The following is an 18,183-nucleotide window of genomic DNA, read 5'->3' as shown; positions in this document are numbered from 1 at the left end:
TACCACTTTCATTGCATCTTTTCCTGAGATCATTTAGCTTTCCAAGTGAATAATGAATACCAGTTATACTAGAATACCTGTTTATCCCATCCCATGAAGTCATGAATACTAGAGATGGGATAAACAGGGATGACTGGGACAGAAAACTTTCACACTATGCTCTTTACTATGCTAGCCATGAAGACTTGACAATAGATCTAGGCCATATGTCTGCTTTTTTGTGTACCATTGGGGGAGACAAATATTTTGGAAAACTTTGAAAAAGTTATTAGGTTAATTTTTAAAGTTCAGCTGAAAGACAAGAAAAAAAAATGTTGGATGTTTTCAATATAATGAAAATGCACCTTACCACCAGGATAAATATTAAGAGAACAAATCCTGGGAAAATACACAAAAGCTTAAAATTAAGAAAGGTAACAAATGATCCTTCCTTTAGTACTGAATTACTACCAGGCTAACAAATAGTCTAGAGATGATGACAAGCCTCAGAATTAATTAAATTTACTCTCTGAAATGAAGGCATGTAAAGATTGGTTTAATATGTGAAAAAATAAATAAAGATTATTCTGTGTCTAGTATTCTGGAACAAAGCGCAGTGCATATTTCTCAGTGTGCAAGATTAGGCCTGGTCATTAAACTATACATGGCTAAAACAGAACCCACAATTTTCCTTTGAGCTGTGCTCATTTTGGTCACTGGGGAGATTAACAATACCTTCTGTCATTCAGCAACAGAATCTTTCTTCTTAGGTTTCAGCCACTTCAAATTTTGCTTTCTACATAATATCCCCTTCCATGACAATCCATCACTAGAATTCAAATTAGCTGTAACATGAAACAGCACCCCAAGGTTCATCTTCTGATATTCACCTACACTTGCTAAGTCTTTCCTTCAGCTTCTAGTTGTCCTGCAACAAAATCCTTTCCTTTGGCTTTGATGGTGTTAACCATTCAGCACTATTCACACTGAGGTTATTTTCCTAGTGTACTGCAGTGAACGTGTCACCCTGCTCTCTGCATGTCTCTGCTATGTTTCTCTCAAAAACTCATACACTGCTATGTATATACTGCTTCAAGAAAGCAATGTTCCATTTTGATGTGCCCATCCCATGAAACATAACATTCTGCTTGTTCATATGTAAGAAAAAGCCCCTACATGTTTTTCCACATGCTTCCCTTTGTAAATGAGGTATTCACAATTTATTTAATTCACTCAAAATTGTCCCACAGTAGCTTCAAAAATTGGCAGCTGTTAGGCTGCTGAGAAGCTAAGATCACTGTGTAATCTGTATTCACTTTTTGCCACACTATTTATTTAGATTTTAAAGTTATCCTTTTCTTGCTGTACAGGACCAGAGACACCAGAGACCTGGGCTCATAGCAAGAGTTCCCCTGTACTCTGGTGAACAAAATAAAAAAGACCATAAACCTGCCAAAGACACATCCCCCATCTGCACCAACCTTGCCTCAGGAAACCTATAATCTAGACGACATTATATAAAAACTGATTGATATATATTTCTCCAATAAACTGTGAATTTCAGCACACACCAGCAATGCAGACAAACACACTCTACTGATTCATGTTAGGGGTACATCACATGGGCAAACGCCTATTTGCTGAAAGGCAAGCTGAGAATTACTTACCACACTGCAGCCAGGACAGTCAGGACCATTTTCACATATCCTACGCCGAGCCTGAATCCCTCCTCCACACTGAGCAGTGCAGCGTTCCCATGGACCCCAGCCTGTCCAAAACACATGAGGGGGGCACAACAGATGCTCATTGCAGTACCTGTGAGAAGAAGCAAACAAGGAGGCAAATAATCTGTTTAGTATCAAGACAACAACTCCTCCAAGTTCTTTATTTGATTATTCAGATAGGTGTTTGTACAAGGAAATATTTTATACCAAGTGCCCTTCTCTTATTCACAAAACATTGAACTAACAGTTATCACACTGCACAGAGTTTAAGAATTTATTGAAGCATTTAAAGCATTTGTTTGCTTTATTCAATGCCTTAATACTATCTACGTGATACAACCATACTATTGCACTGTGAGCACGAAAGCAAGCCTAACAACTACTTTCATAATAACAGTTGTGGCTATATGTCTGGGGCAGAAATGAGTCAAACAAACAAAAGACAACCATTTAGGCAGGCACTCTTCTATCAGTCTCCAGCCAAGCATTGATTGGGATCCATCTCTCTCCTCTTCATAAAGCTAAACTTGCATTTGGCTTTCTACAGTGACTCCACTTTTATGGGTACATTAAAAACTGAAACATTGACTCTAGGCATAGAGAACTGTACTGTTCTGATAGTGTTATTGCTTTATCTTTTAAGGGGTGTTTTTAGCTATTATAATCCTTGAAAGATTTCCCAGTGGGCTGCGAACTGACTCAGGGGGCTTCCAAGTTCTCGAGGGAAATAGGAATATCTAATTACAGAGTTATCGTTACTGTTAAAAGACATTCAGACATTTAGGAAGGTCCCAACTTTTAGTGATTTTTTTAAATTTTTTTGTAAAAACCTAAGATTCCCGATTTTTAGAGTGTGCCATCTACTGACATTGGCTGTAGCATACACTGCTTGGTAAAGCCCCTCTGTGTGGATTCAAAGGGTTTGGGCGATCAGTAAGCACAACTGGGACTCAAAAAGGGGCCAAGGTCTTATTTGGGATGAAGCAAAGCCACAACAAGCATTCGGAAAGCAGATGATCCCAAAAGTGTTCTAATCTTTTGTGGTTGCCACTGTATGGCTCTTGTTCCTACTATTTCTGACTGTTCTGAACAAACAATTCCATTTATTACAATACTTCCTCATTTTTACACCAGCCATCCAAAATCCACTGTCTTCTTGCGTTTCTGGCAAGCTTTCATCACTTTGTACTCTCCTGCCATGAAAACTGAACAGTAATTCATTTTCTACACAAAGAGAAACAATGACAGTATAAACTGTTGTTATTTTCAAAAAGAATAACAACTTTTTTTTTTCCAGAAACCCTCAAGATCTTCAAGCTTTAATTCTTCATTACCGAATAATTTGCATGTTCAGAAGTCTGTAAGGAAAAAATATTGTTTGTGTGTGATATATATATATCAGTAGGTTTATTACATACACTGGAGCCTGTGATTTAAAATTTGTCTGTAGGACTGAGCAACTCCACTGCAATTTAAAAGGTTGGCTGTGGGGTAAATGGGGTAGCAATATTTAGTTTTGTGTTTCTGTATTGTTAAGTAAACTATTAACAGCTTGCGTTGAGCTTGTCTGCTGTTCTCCAGTAAACTGAGGGGAAAAAAAAATCAATATTTATGAATCTGCTATCTCAGAATTCTTCTGTGTGTGATTTGGTTAAATGTCTTTTCAACCATAGTTTGTGCATAAACTTTTTTTTTTTCCTGAATGTTCATTATTTGCAATTCACAGTTCACATTATGCTACCCCTAAAGATGCAGAGGAATGTTCTGGGACTGGATATTCTTCTCAAAAAACTCAAACAGCTGCATGCATATTCTCTGTCACATGCATTCATTTATGGGAATATTTGTGATAGCTGGTCTCTGTGATCATTTGTTGAGAATGTGTACCCAATGAAACTTACATGCAACATCACCATTTATTTATTTAAATGAGTACATATTTTGCATATTTTAATTAGTTTTGAATGGAGATGTGCTAAATTAATTTGGGATACACACATGGGATTAAGCAAGTCTGCCATGAAATTGACAATTACTGATATTCAGCCACGCAAAAAGTGAAACTAAGGGTGGGATTCATATCACCTTAAAATATAGACACATACAATGTAGCTCTCTAGAAATGAAGTACTCATCTAAACTTGAGCAACAGCTCATGGAAAGAAACAATCTTTTAAAAGACGTGAATTATGTCACCATAAAGTAAATGTCTAATACAGGTCACACAAATACAGTCCTCAATGTACTGATTTCTCTATAATAATTAGAAGGGTTGTGTGAGAGATTGACATCGAAGATTCCATACAGCCAATTCAAATTTTGTTGATACAACCTACAGAGCTAGAATCATTAATTTGGCACAATTTAGGAATATATAGTAGAATGAAACAAATTAGTCTGTTCTCCACTGCCTGTATTGCCTAGAGTTCTATAAACTATAGGGGAAGTTCAGCCATCTCACTCGTGCATGAACACTCACATCGTGGACACTTGAAGTCAGGTGTGACAAATCTCATTCAGATGAGATTCCTGACTCTACACAGTGCCTCTTAATGCCATTGTGCTCTATCACCTGCTCTCTCTCTTAAGTGGAAGACAGAGTGGAGCCTAACAATTGACACACTAAGCACTTCAAAGACTGGCAATTCTGCTAACCAGCACTATTTAAAGTTACAGTTGAAACTACAAGATGCAACTGAAAAAAAAAAAAAAAAAAAAAAAAAAAAAAAAAAAAAACACTAAAATTCCCATGCAACTACTACCTTCAAGTCAGGGGGGAAAAAAAAAAAAAAGACAAAACTGATTGCTAATTTTTATTTTTTTTCAGGAAAGGAATAAAAATCACAGTATACAAGTGGAATCTGATTTTCATTTCAGCCAGACAACATCTAAAAACATCAGGTATGTTTTCAAAATTAGATACATCTCTGCAATTGATCTTTGAGCGCTGTGCTACAGCAAGGGGCTTTGAGCCAAGTTTCATTATATTGATTCTTGGCTGCATTTCAAGTCACTCAGTAACCCTTTTGCCCTTTTGCCCTTTCTTCCCCTCTTAATTTTGTTCTCAGGACCCACAGGGCTAACATTTTACAGTAATTCAACAAAACACGCAATGTAAGAAACTTGGATCTGTGAAACCACTGCCCTCTCCCCTAATCCCATCTCTAGCTGTGATGAGGTCAGATAGAAGAACAGCCTAGAGAAATGTGGGTTTTGTACAGTGACCTTTCCCATTTTCCCTTACAGTGAGCCCAAGTTCAAACGCCCTAATAAAGGAATTGTCATACTGGGGAAAAGGAAAGCATCCTCTATCCAGATATGTCCAGAACCTTTAGTTCCTAGAGTAATTTGTAATTTTTTCTCCAGGCAATTAGAATACAACTGGAATTTATTTCAGCAATTCATTTCAGTGTTATAAAAAGACAAATTATTTGACTTTAGTCAAATTAGTGTTGTCATGCAGCACTGAGTACAACACATTAACTGCATGACAGTTACAAATGTGTCTTTTTCACTCTGCACAGAGATTCTGTTTAAACACATAATTCTTAATTTTGAACAATATTATGTTAGTATGCATTTAAGAAAAACAAACTACCCTTAATCACTGTCCACCCATTCCCATGCAATACTGTTAGGTGCTGGGTATTCGTGGTTACCAGCTGCTAACTTACTGGGAAGCACAGACTGTGCTGAGGTTGATGGGAATGCTGGATTCCTTTAATTGAAGGCAGACATATGACGCACACACATGCCTTTCTGGAAAGAGATTGCTGCATCAACAGAAATCCCCACCCAGGAGACTCTGGAAGGTGGCTGGGGCATGTGCTTTCAGGGATTTCTGTGGAAGAGGAGGGAACAGACAAAGCAAGGAGCATGGGAGAACACACTTCCCATCAGGAAGGGTAGTCGTGGGAGTAGGGGCAAGTCCAAGGCTTCTTGGTGTTTGATCTTCTCTGCTGAAGGAGACCGAGCTCGTTTGTTCTGCTCAGAAACAAGCAGGGCTACACAGATGGGACATTTGGCTCTCAGTGCTTCCTCCTTCTCATGGAAACAAGTCCAAGAGTTCCGAATCTGCTGAGGATTGTGTACAAAATAAATGTGACAATATCTACTGCTTCCTACACTGTACACCTGAAAATTTGTACAAAATAAATGTGACAATATCTACTGCTTCCTACACTGTACACCTGAAAATTTCCAGGGTTTTCAAATGTTTACTCCTTAACTGCAGCCACTTCATTTTTCTAATTCTGATTTGCTCAGCTTTTTTTTCTTTCTTTTTTCCTTTGTAATAGAAGAGGAATACACTCACTAGAAGCGAGGGATTCTCATTCTAGTGTCCCTCAGTTCTGCACCAATAAGAGGGAGACCAGTGGACTTAACAAGCCTGTACTGCTACATCTTCCTCAGGAAGGAGAGGAAAGCATTTTCATTCAGTGACAAAGTCAAGACAGGACACTACAGACTCTATAAACTCAAACCTGTAGAGTTTTCCCAGCAGCTTCAGTGAATATGCCACATACGGGGGGAGAAAACAAACAAACAAAAAAAAAAAACTGATTTTTTTAAGCCCCTAGTGAATTCATCAGGATGCTTTCTATCTCGAGCCTTAATTACAATATTATTTTATCTGATTAGCAAATTCTGTTAAAATCCTATTTTTACTCCCTCTCCATATTCTGTCTAAGCACACATCAGCTGCATTTTTGACCTATTTCTACAAGGCAAATTGACTTTGTAATCCAAGTCTTTGCTGCTGTCTCTCAGATGTTTTCCATCCCCCTCTCCTTTAGCACTAGAGCATGCAACAGCCTAACCGATCTGCAAAACTTTAAATTGGTAAATATTTCCACTGACTTCAAGGGAATGACCAGCAAGCACAGATCTTCTTGATACATTAGACATTGCAGGATCACAGATTTCATGAGGTAAAACAAACATAACCTAGCCAAACATTTACCCCTTAACGCATGAAAAATATTCTCAAACTGAATATTCATTCACATCTGTAGGAGAATTAACCTCAGCAATAAGCTGTCTTTTTGTGTTTATTTTTATGTAATTATGCACTGGATTTCTACTGGAAACAGTGTTTGTTGAAAAGCTGTTCCAAAACTTGGCACAATGTTGATTGTGGGAACTGAATCCCTTAATTAATCTCCTAAACGTGTGAAGGTGACATGAATGTGTACTTTTGTAAAGACAAAAGCACACAGCGTGTAAATCACCTAATACTAATTTTTAGTAAAACTACAAATATTCACCTTACTCATGGGCTGGGCCACTAAGAAAGTAAAATGTTGGGCTATTTATAAACATTCATTAATTTCCACGAGAAAATCTGAGACGCTGCTTATTGTCACATTGGAAGCAAAAACATTTCTTATAAAGTACTGCATGTAGACTACTTGCTCAGTCTGCCTAAATGTACTGGGCCCAGTTCTCAAGTGCACAGTGTCCACCCGACACAGATGTAACTCCACTGGCGCTGAAGGGAAGCAGTGAATTAGCGCTACTACAAATACTGGTACTCCATTGCCCTCAGCTCAAAACTCTCCACAAGCTGTTAGAGCCCTGAGGGCACTCAAAAAGCTTTAATGGCAGCAACCAACCTCACCCACGGGCCCAGGAGCTCTATTTAAGGTCAGCCAGGGATCTTCAGGACTGTAGTTTGGATTCCCAGTGGGATCTCAGACTGCCTCATCAACATAGTATCACCTATGACCCAGATGCTTGGTTGAACCCGGCCACAATCTCCAGGCTTGCTCTGCTCCCTTGCTGTGGGTGGTGGATGGGCCCTGCCTGGCAAGTTTCCTAGGACTCCACTTTATACAGCTCTGAAAAGATCCAAGTGCTTTGCCTGCCATTGACAAAACCCTGGGAAATAACTGTTAGGATACCTTGTTCCTCTAGAAAAGCTGCTTCACAAATGGTGTAACAAAATGTCCTAACATACCACACTTTCTTGAAATAAAATACGTATTACCCTTCTAAAAGCATCAGCACACTAAAGTATCGCGGACAGCCTAACAAAAATCAGGGTAGAGGTATGAAAGTTAGCTGTGAGCAAGCTAATGAGTGAGAGGCACATTGATAAGGCAATGCAGGACTGGTGGGAGTGGAGGGTGTTTCATGTAGAAAGGAAACAGCTACAGAGGAACTGGGAGAGAAAAAAGGCATCCTGCAGTAAACTTACTGGCACATAATCCCAGACTGCTGCTGAAATGGATGAAAGAGGGAAAGTACAAGTAACTTGCAGGCTACAAAAGCAGAGCAACTTAAGCTTTCTGTTTGCTCAGAACAACTGCGTACCAAAATTCAATCCTTCTAAGTAATTATTTCAACTCATTGTAAGTATCACTTTCCATTTTGTAACTGTTTTTTCAGTGCATCCATTGTCTTAATACTGGACATTTTCTTTTATAATCAGATAAGTATTTCTCACAGCTTTCTGTGTTTCTCTGAAACTCCGTATTGGACTATTCTGTGTTAAAATTAAGATGAACAATAACTGCTAACATTCATAGTCCATCACCAAAAAGTCTATTCAAACTAAACTCTTTTCTTCTGTATCCAGTCTTATTGTATCCTGCCCTGGACTGACCTCTCAGTTCAAGAAAATAACTGTTATTCATGCTAGGACAGAGCTATGTGACAGCAGACATAATTCTACATTTGGTGAACAGCTTTTTGGTTGGGCAAACTATTTTCAGAAAGCAATTTCCAAAATATCAAAATGCTCTTCCTCTGTGATGAAATGGTAAATATTAATGGCTCTGAAACAGCAAGTGTTCACATGTTCTACAATACCAATCCACTACATTTAGAGTTAGAGAAGCCAGGTTCCTTATTTTATGTCAATACATAAATGTGTGATGCAAATTCCCTTCACTGGAATCTCTTTCTGAGGAAATGCCAGAGCTGTTGTTTAATTAAATCCCCCATTGAAACTCACCATACAGGTTACCGAATCTTACTTTGATCTCAAAAGCAACCCTTCTCCTTTGGTCATGTGGAGGTATTTTACAGAAGCACAGAAGTAAACTGCAAGTATATATTGACAGGAAATGTATCCACACCGATCTCTTGTAATGGATGTCTACAGTAATCCAAATTCTTACACCAGCACCAGTCTTCTGCTATTAACTTTTTGGCATGCCTCAGGAAACAAGATAATAAACCCATCTAAGAGTTGTAGTGAATCTGAATATATTCTAGTTTGACCTAAATAAATGTTTAATTTCTATTAAAGTTCCTAGGACATAAATAACAAATTAAAAACTTTTGGGTACGTGTATGATAAAATCAGAGGTCTGAATTTTAGATTCTGAGCTAATGACAAAATGCTCAGTCTGGTGCAAAATCATTAGATGGTGAAATCAATATTTAAGCTGACTTGATCTGCTCAGGGGCTAATATACATACAAATAAATTAAAAAAAAAATACTGAAACCTTGCTAAAAGATATTTGAGTGCAGGTGTATTATATCTATTGAATATAAAACAAAGCCCTTGAAACTTCTCTCGATGTTATATAGATGCTTAATTCATTTAAGACAGAAGAAATGAACTCACGGCATCAGTAACATAGTACTGTGACCTTACTATATTTTGCTCTAAATTCCAGGTTTTGAGCCCAGGCGACTTACAATTCAAACACACTGCAATCAATTTTCTAGGAGAATCAATTTTCAGGGTCTCAAGGGACAGCAGCACATGACTTCAGCACAATTCTCTGGCACTACTAGGAGCTCAGCTGGCTTGGAAGGGATGCAGCTGAAGTGAAAGATGAAATAACTGCTGCAGCCCCACAACCTTGCTAATGGGAATACTGCTATTGTGCAGCATTGGATTTAAAGAGAGAGTGGAAGAAAACAGAATGAAAGAAAAAACAGGCAAGTAAAAGAGAAAATATCCTGTGGAATACAGCTGAGCAGAAGAAATTAAAACAGACAATAGAGAAAAGATAACTCACCTCTCCTCGCGATTCTGTCCCACACAGACACGTCCTCCATGTCGAGGGGTTGGATTGCTGCAGGAACGCTGGCGTACTTGAAAGCCTATTCCACAAGTGGTACTACAAGGTGACCAAGAAGTCCATGGTGTCCAGCCTCCATTTCTGGTAGAATAAAAAGCTCAGGCTCTGTCATCTGTTATACATAGCGAATGGCTGATTAGGTGTGACTGACAGCAAAATCTGACCCATTAATATTTCTGTAGAAATCATTAATACTTCACTGTGTTCCATTTCTTAAAGAATACTGAACTAAAATAAAAGTGCTCTGATCCATATTCCTTGCATAGTAAACAGCGATTGCTGCAAGGACCCCATTACACAAGAAGTAAACAAAGTCCAAAGACATGAAGCTACTTAGTTGCTTTCAGTCACTTTATTCTGGGTAAACCTGATTTGCAAACTTTTGTACCAAAGTTCTGAAGATAACTTTTAATTACATATTTGTCCAATTATTATTTGTGTTTTTTTTTTTTCAGAGATATCAGAACATCAAGTTTTACTACCTATTTTTTACTACCTATTTTACTACCTATTTTGTGATTAAAGTGAAAAAAAAAAAAAATCAAAATGCCTTAGGTCACAATTTCAACAGTATACTCTGACAAGTCACAAATACCTTATTTGTAACGTAACAGAATTCAGAGAATTCAAATAACAGAGCTAACAGAATTCACAGGCTATACCCTGTATTTGCAAATTTCTGGAAGGCATAATCTTGTCCCTCCCTAGTATACACTAGAACATACGCTAGAAAAAATGCACTTGAGATCAAGCATCTTGAAAAGAATTTAATATTCAGTCCAAAGCAAAAAAAAAAAAAAAAAAAAAAAAAGAGAGAGACACTTTTGCAGTTCCCAGAACTATTTGATGGTTAAGCCTACAGTTTTTGTATTGGTAAAAGAAAAACAGAAATCGAGAAAAATAAAACTCAACAATAATGAGTTCTTGAGGTTTCACCATAAAAGCAATAGTCAAGATAGTGCTTTATTTGATTCTGAAATCACTTTAGTTTTTAACAGTGAAAAGTAACTAAATCCAGTAATAAACACAACACAAAATTATTTCAGTAATTTATCACAAGTATTATCAATTTAAATTTCACTAACTTTGATCTCTTATTAAGAGGTAAGGGATGTAAGAGTTGATAACAATAATAATAATAATAAAAAAATCTGGGTCTCCATGAACTATGGGAATCAATTATTTGATATGGCACTGTTAACTGAAGTAGGATGTTAAAATCTTGTAATATCTAATTAAAATCTTGTAAATCTATTTCTTGTAAATCTAAGATATTAAAATCTCGTAAATCTGAAGTGTAATACTGCCAATGTTAGTATGTGAATAAAGTCCAAATCATGTTGTAAATTCCCTTCTAAGCCTGACAGCCAGTAACTTTTCTTCAGTCGTTCACTATCTCACAGCACATTTTTCTTCCATTCTCCTGGTCTAATGTTAAATACTATATTGTTATGTATCTAATAATTTCCCTAAAAATTACTGTTACAGAGTTTGCAGTTATCCTGTGCAGAAAAATAATCAGTTTTATTCACTACCATGATGTGCAAAACAAAAAAGCAGAGTCAAGAAGCAGAAAGAATTGCTGAAAATAAGCATCAGTTTATGTTTCATCTTGCAACTGAAGTATGTACCATCTTTTAAACATTAACTCTAAATGCAATTCAGAATATGGAGTGTTCTGAGTTTCTTTGAAATGATCTGCTCTTGCTGCTTTTTTTTTTTTTTTGCTTTTTTTTTTTCTTTTTCTGGGGGTGATTATGTGCCTGAGGAAGACAAAAGATTGGCTAAGAGGTGGCATACCGACTGGCAATACATCTAGATGTCATAATGCTACCAAAAGATATAATGGAAGCATCTTTTCCAAGGCAGATGGGGGAATTAATACAATGGTGACATGAAGCCAAAAAAAGTGAAAAAAAGTAAACAGTTCTGACTTAAAAAAAAAAAAAAATATATATGACTCACAAAACTCAAAGAACAGAGAAAAATATCATAATTTGGATATTACCTAACATTTATTTATTTATTCCTCTCTGAGATTTTGTTAAAATTAACAGGACAATATAATTTGGTACACTGCATTTATAAGCACTATTTGCCATTTGGTACACTGCATTTAAAATTACTATTTGCGATTCTCTCCCACAATGTTTGAGAGAGAATTTCCCATGTCTCATTTGCTGCAGCCATCACTATGGACTGTTTTGTGTACATAACAGGATCAGTGGATTGTGGATGAGATTTCAAATGATAGGTTTTATTCTGACTAAGTTAAAAAAAATAAAACCATAAGCAATAGAACATGAATTTATATTTTTTTACCTCGAACAGTTGGCAATTTCCATGGTTGGTCCTTCACACAGCCACCCTCCACACTGAGGAGCTGGACTGTCACACACACGTGTCCTGCAGAGGCAGGATCCAACACTGGCACCATCTGTGTGGCTGCAAGGTTTCCACTGTGACCACGTTCCAAAATGTCCATCCACTGTCAGATTCCTCGTCTAGAAATAAACAAAACAGAAAGGCCTACCTGAAGCCTGATAGCTGCTTCATACTATTCCTTAATTATGCAGTACATGAAGGTAAAGCCTCCAGCCACCACCAACAAAAAACACCAGAAGCCTCCACTGGAGAGGTATACCTTCCAGGCTGTATGTTACACTTGTTGCAATTGCTACAGCTGTAGGATTCCCACCATCTCCAGCTGATCTGGGCCACTGGATGCCACTACTATAGCAAAAACAATAATTACAACTAACCATTGCCTTTCACAACCATACTCACCTACAGTTATTCAATAAGCAGTGTATTTTACTTTCTCAGTTATCCTCTAATGACTGCATTGCCTATTTCCTAAAATTTGCCTGTGATTAGCAACTTGGACACTGATTGTAAAATAGTATGTGCAAGAATGCCTGTGGAAACCTGAATCTAGATCAAAAGAAAGAGGCAGCAGAGGTAATAGTCTAGGGTAAGAAAACTGGATGAATCAACCACCAGTCCTCATGATGAATCTTTCTTTGACAACAGTTTTTTTTTATGCATACATCTGATAGTACCATTTCAAAATAGTGAAATGTGGTTTTACATTTGACCATCTCTGAACTGTAGAATCATAGATTATCCCAAGTTGGAAGAGGCCCATCAAGTCCAACTCCTGGCTCCATGCAGCACCACCCAAAAATCAGACCCTATGTCTGAGAGCGTTGTCCAAACATTTCTTGAACTCCAGCAGGCTTGGTGCTGTGACCACTGCCCTGGGGAGCCTGTCCCAGTGCCCGACCACCCTCTGGGTGCAGACCCTTTCCCTAACCCCCAGCCTGACCCTCCCCTGTCCCAGCCCCATGCCGTTCCCTCGGGTCCTGTCGCTGTCCCCAGAGAGCAGAGCTCAGCGCCTGCCCCTCCGCTCCCCTCGTTAGGGAGCTGCAGGCCGCCATGAGGCCTCCCCTCAGCCTGCTCTGCTCGGGGCTGAACAAACGGAGTTATGTCAGCCTCTCCCCATATGTCTTGCCTTCTAGACTCTTCATCATCTTTGTAGCCCTCCTTTAGGTATTCTTTAATAGTTTTATGTCTTTTCTATAATGTGGCATCCAAAACTGCACACAATACTCAAGTTGAGGATGCACCAGTGCAGAGTAGAGTGGGAACCCTAGAAGCCATTATATTAATGTACCATTAAAGAAAAAAAAAAAAAAAAGTTTTAAAAAGCATAAGTAGCACCTAACCCTACATGATTAGCCAGTTTGCTCTCACTAAAGTCATTTCTCAACACCTTTGGTTGGGAGGGTCAGACTATTTTCACCTTGATGGGAATGATTCCATCACGCAGCCATAACACATTAGTAAGAAATCTTTACTGTTCAACTTAAACAAAATGCGTTAGCTCAAATCACATCAGCCTGCATTGCTACAAGAACTTTCAAACACAATTGGGCTGGGCATGGATAATTCATCTCCGTTAACAAATATAAATGTTTGTACTATTAATTCAATTTAGCAAGGTGTTAATTTTGATTAATCTGTTATCATAAATTGAAATGATGGCAACTACATCATTTCAATGCTAACAATTGCCAGGTTTGATTGCCACATTTTAGCTTTCAGTCAAAAAGAAGTACTACCAACTGAAGGCTAAACGGAATTGAAAGCAACTCTTAGATAAAAATAAGTATGTAGTCATGCATATTTTATCAAATGTGTGAGAACATAATGCTGTAACATTTGCTTATATATTGAAATAGGAACTATAATTGCAGAATTGTTATGAATATTCTGAAATGGTGTCTCCCTTTGTTGCTTTTAGTATCGTTTCATTTTAACAGTGGTGAGGGAAGTACACAATTCACTATTAATCTGAAGACACGAGATTCAATTACAGCACAAGACATGTTTCCACTGCCACACTGGGTGCTGGCTGATTCTTTCAACTGTGGAGAAGGTTCCATAATTTCACTATTCATTACATTTCTTGTGATTTATTATTCACAGATATAGCTTCTTCACAGAACAACTACGTGTACATTCTGCCAGCTACAACTTACATAACTCGTCATTTCAAAATTCCGCTGACACCATTTTTTTCCTTGAAAATAACTCACTGACCTGTGCTCACACAGAGTATTAGCTGTTATTTTTCATAAGACAATAGGAAATAAGTACTTCTTTTCAAATGACAAGTAAACTCATTCCTCTTACACTGCTACTCTAAGAAATATATAGTCTGTAAACCAGAAATGGTATGTCCCCAACACAATTAATATAAAAGATGTGAAAATATCTTTCTTGTTTTCTATTCCTATGCTGTACCAAAACATGTTTATTGTTACACCAACAATTATACACTAAACCTGCAGTTGTCTTTAATTATTATAATTTATATCAAATGGCAGCGAAAGTATTTATAAAACATGGGGGAAAGCTTGAGCTCAGAAGCAAAAATGGATGGGAGGTTTCTCTTTCCTGATTTTTTTTCCCTATTCCTGCAAAGATCATCCCACTATAGTCTCTGCTCTTACCTACAGTTGCCCTGTTCTCTCTATGAATATCTCCTTTTCACAAGTGAATTCACAAAGTGAAATCACAAAGAGTAAAAACAATTTTGTAATAGGACTATAGGAAAGCAAACTGTACTGATCATGTTTTTTTTAACCCTCACCAGAATCCATTCAAGATCACTGCCCAGTAACCTTTCACAATCTGACATGCCTTGAGTGGAAAGTTATGACCAAAGAGACAATATGGCTGTATTTTCCTGACATGGCTGCATTCTGCTTTCCCTCTATACCTTCCTGTTTTTGCTACCCTTTCTTTTTTTCTGTAACTGCCTAAATCCCTTCTTTCTAATTTCCCACAAATATTCTTTTTTTTTTGCCCCCCCCCCCCACCTTTTTGCTTGTAAAAGCTCTCTGATGATACCACTATTTTTAGTGATTGCAAGTGTTACCATTGGAAAATATTTTGTCAAAACTATTAACAAGACCTTTCATTACTATAAAAAGTATTAGATGAATAATAGTGATATCTGACCAACTGGAAGAATCTCAAAGCAGATATGTGTGCCCATAACATTAATTGCTATGTGTATTCACTCACAATCGATGTACTCATGCCAGAAATACCCACTTGAGAATTATAAATCAAAGTAGGATAACTACAATAACTGTATTCGTCACAAACAATCTTCAAAGTCCATAGACACAGTAGCACAGATACCCAGCTATCTCTCTCAGACCCCTTCCCGCTCTACCATGAAATGCCAATAAATGTTCAGGCATATGAATAATTCCCTAGAAAATAACTTCTCAAGTATAACTGGTCACACTTAATTTTGTGCCAAACTAGACTACAAACAGGTCACAACTGATGTGAATTTGTAAGAAATTGGTCATGCATCCATCTGACAAATTTTCTATGGTGTTAAAAAGATCAGTGCACATTTACTAACAGTTGAGATTTTAGAACCACTTGGAAACAAAGCAGAGAGGGTAAAAAAGTTTCCAATATTCTGTTCTGTTCGGCCTTCAACATTTTTGACATTGTTTCCCACAGCATTTTCCTGGAGAAACTGGCTGCTCAAAACTTGGACAGGTTTAAGCTGCGTGGGGTTAAAAACTGCCTGGGTGGCCAAGCACAAAGAGCCATGGTGAATGGAGTTAAATCCAGCTGGAGGCCTGTCACAAGTGGTGTCCTCCAGGGCTCAGTACTAGGGCCAGTTCTCTTCAATATCTTAGTCAATGATCTGGACAAGGGGATCGAGTGCACCCTCAGGAAGTTTGCAGATGACACCAAGTTAGGCATGTGTGTTGATCTGACCGAGGGTAAGAGGTCTCTGCAGAGGGATCTGGATAGGCTGGACCGATGGGCCAAGGCCAAATTTATGACGTTCAACAAGGCTAAGTGCTGGGTCCTGCACTTGGGGCACAACAACCCCATGAAATGCTACAGGCTGGGGGAAGAGTGGTTGCAAAGCTACCTGGCAGAAAGGGACCAGGGGTCAATAGCCAGCTGAATATGAGCCAGCAGTGTGCTCAGTGGCCGAGGAGGCCAACAGCATCCTGGCTTGTATCAGAAATAGCACGGCCAGCCCGACTAGGGAAGTGATTGTACCCCTGCACTCTGCTCAGGCTCTCAGCTACACTTCAAATACTGCATTCAGTTTTGGGTCCCTCACTACAAGAAGGACATCAAGGTGCTGGAGCATGTTCAAAGAAGGGCAATGAAGTTGGTGAGGAGTCTAGAAAACAAGCCTTATGAGGAGCAGCTCAGAGAGCTGGGGTTGTTTAGCCTGAAGAAAAGGAGGCTCAGGGGATACCTTATTGTGCTCTGTAATTACCTTAAAGGAGGCTATAGCTAGGTGGGGATTGGTGTAGGAAAGACTATCACACTAGCAATTAGATATTTTTAAAGTAAAAAAAAATGGAGAAAAATCCTTCAAATAAAAATGTGTCAATATCACTAACCTCAGTGAACATTTGTTTTCAAAGTGGGAATATAGGCACTGCAGGGCAAAACATAACTATCCTTTGAAAGAACGCTAAACAATTTGATCTTATTAATATAGTTTGATAATAAATTGAAAAGAAACTAAATATCTTGTTCAAGTCTGATGGGAAGGCCTGAGGAAAATGGTATTAAATACATTTTTGTAAGCTTGAGAAATCTTATGCAAGCTCATTTTCATGAGATTCACATTGAATCAAAAGTTTTAAGAGATAAAAGAAAGTTTTTGGACTTACTGGGCACACAGTAATGCTTTGTTCCCACTGACTCATGCTCAGACTTTCTTCCAGTGTTGTGCATTTCTTCATCACCATGTCCCAGCCACAATAAGGATCCTGGGATCCAATGCATGCACTGTGAATGAAAACCAATCAGAAAACGTGAACATTATCCTTGTCTGTACTTGCCAAAGATCTCTAAATAACTACATAGCATCTCTTCGTATTTCATAAGTAGATGAAACAGATCAAAACAGGTAGTGAAATTGATCCCTGTTACGGTGTGGCACAGATGGAATGATTAAACAGAGAAAAATTAATTTGAATGCCTACACAAATCCAGTAGAATTTCTTTCAAGAGCATAACTGAATTTCTGACTGCAGGCACAGTATGTAGTCAAGAATTATTACAGTTTTACTTAATTGCTACAGAATTACAGATATTCATAAAAAAACAAATGCTATCTGCTTCAAGTACAGAAGATTTCAGAAGTTACAGTTCTTAGGCTTTTCTATCAGTTTTGGAATCATAGTTATCATCATTGAGAGAAATCAAGTGACAACATCTACTCTTTGTAAATGAATTATAAAACCCTCTGTAATAGCAGATATTTGTTTTCTGCACTGCTATGTAGTCCCTGGAAATAAGTACAAAGAGGCGTTATTGGCTGCCATCAACACCTCTCATGTATCACACTCTGCCCTAGACAGTCCGTCCTAGTAGCACACAAGGAGATGAAAAGAAGGCTAGAGAGAAGGATGGCAGTATAGCTCCCTATAGACTCTGAAAGATGCACTGTACAAAGCTAAAATGTCTTTTCTCTATTAAATGCCAGATTTTTCTTGCTACTGGTGGGTCAAGCATTAACAGTCCAGGCTGCAGCCTCATGCAGATACCTAAGAAAGGAGGTGGAAGTTCCATCATAGTGAGAAATAATGCAACAGTTTTAATACTTGTCTGTGTAAAAATAGGTAACAATTACATATACAGGTAATCAATTCAAAAATGTTGACTAGACTGTAAAAAATGTCAAAATGATCATTCTTGTCCAACTCAAATCCATAGGCATTCCTGTTTTCTCTCGTCTGTTCTCATTATATTTGTTCAGCAAAGGGCCACCAAGATAATTAAGGGACTGGAGCTCCTCTACTATGAGGAAAGGCTGAGAGAACTGGGACTGTTCAGCCTGAAGAAGGGAAGGCTCAGGGGGCATCTTAT

General features: G+C 38.0%; 1 protein-coding gene across 6 annotated transcripts in view; it reads right to left on the bottom strand.

Moving 5' to 3' along the window:
* SEMA5A (semaphorin 5A) overlaps window positions 1-18,183 on the bottom strand; it is a 336,661-nt gene that overhangs the window by 69,718 nt on the left and 248,760 nt on the right. For all 6 annotated transcript variants that reach the window (XM_048076435.2, XM_013182023.3, XM_013182027.3 and 3 more), the window contains exons 13-16: window positions 16,983-17,100; window positions 12,067-12,248; window positions 9,682-9,825; window positions 1,647-1,794 (exon numbers count right to left, since the gene is read on the bottom strand). In XM_048076435.2, the coding sequence (XP_047932392.1) occupies window positions 1,647-1,794; window positions 9,682-9,825; window positions 12,067-12,248; window positions 16,983-17,100 (592 nt within the window). The remainder of the gene's footprint in view (window positions 1-1,646; window positions 1,795-9,681; window positions 9,826-12,066; window positions 12,249-16,982; window positions 17,101-18,183) is intronic.

The sequence above is a fragment of the Anser cygnoides genome, chromosome 2 (assembly GCF_040182565.1).
Source record: "Anser cygnoides isolate HZ-2024a breed goose chromosome 2, Taihu_goose_T2T_genome, whole genome shotgun sequence".
Taxonomy (NCBI): Eukaryota; Metazoa; Chordata; class Aves; order Anseriformes; family Anatidae; genus Anser; species Anser cygnoides.
This window is presented reverse-complemented; position numbering and strand designations above follow the sequence as displayed.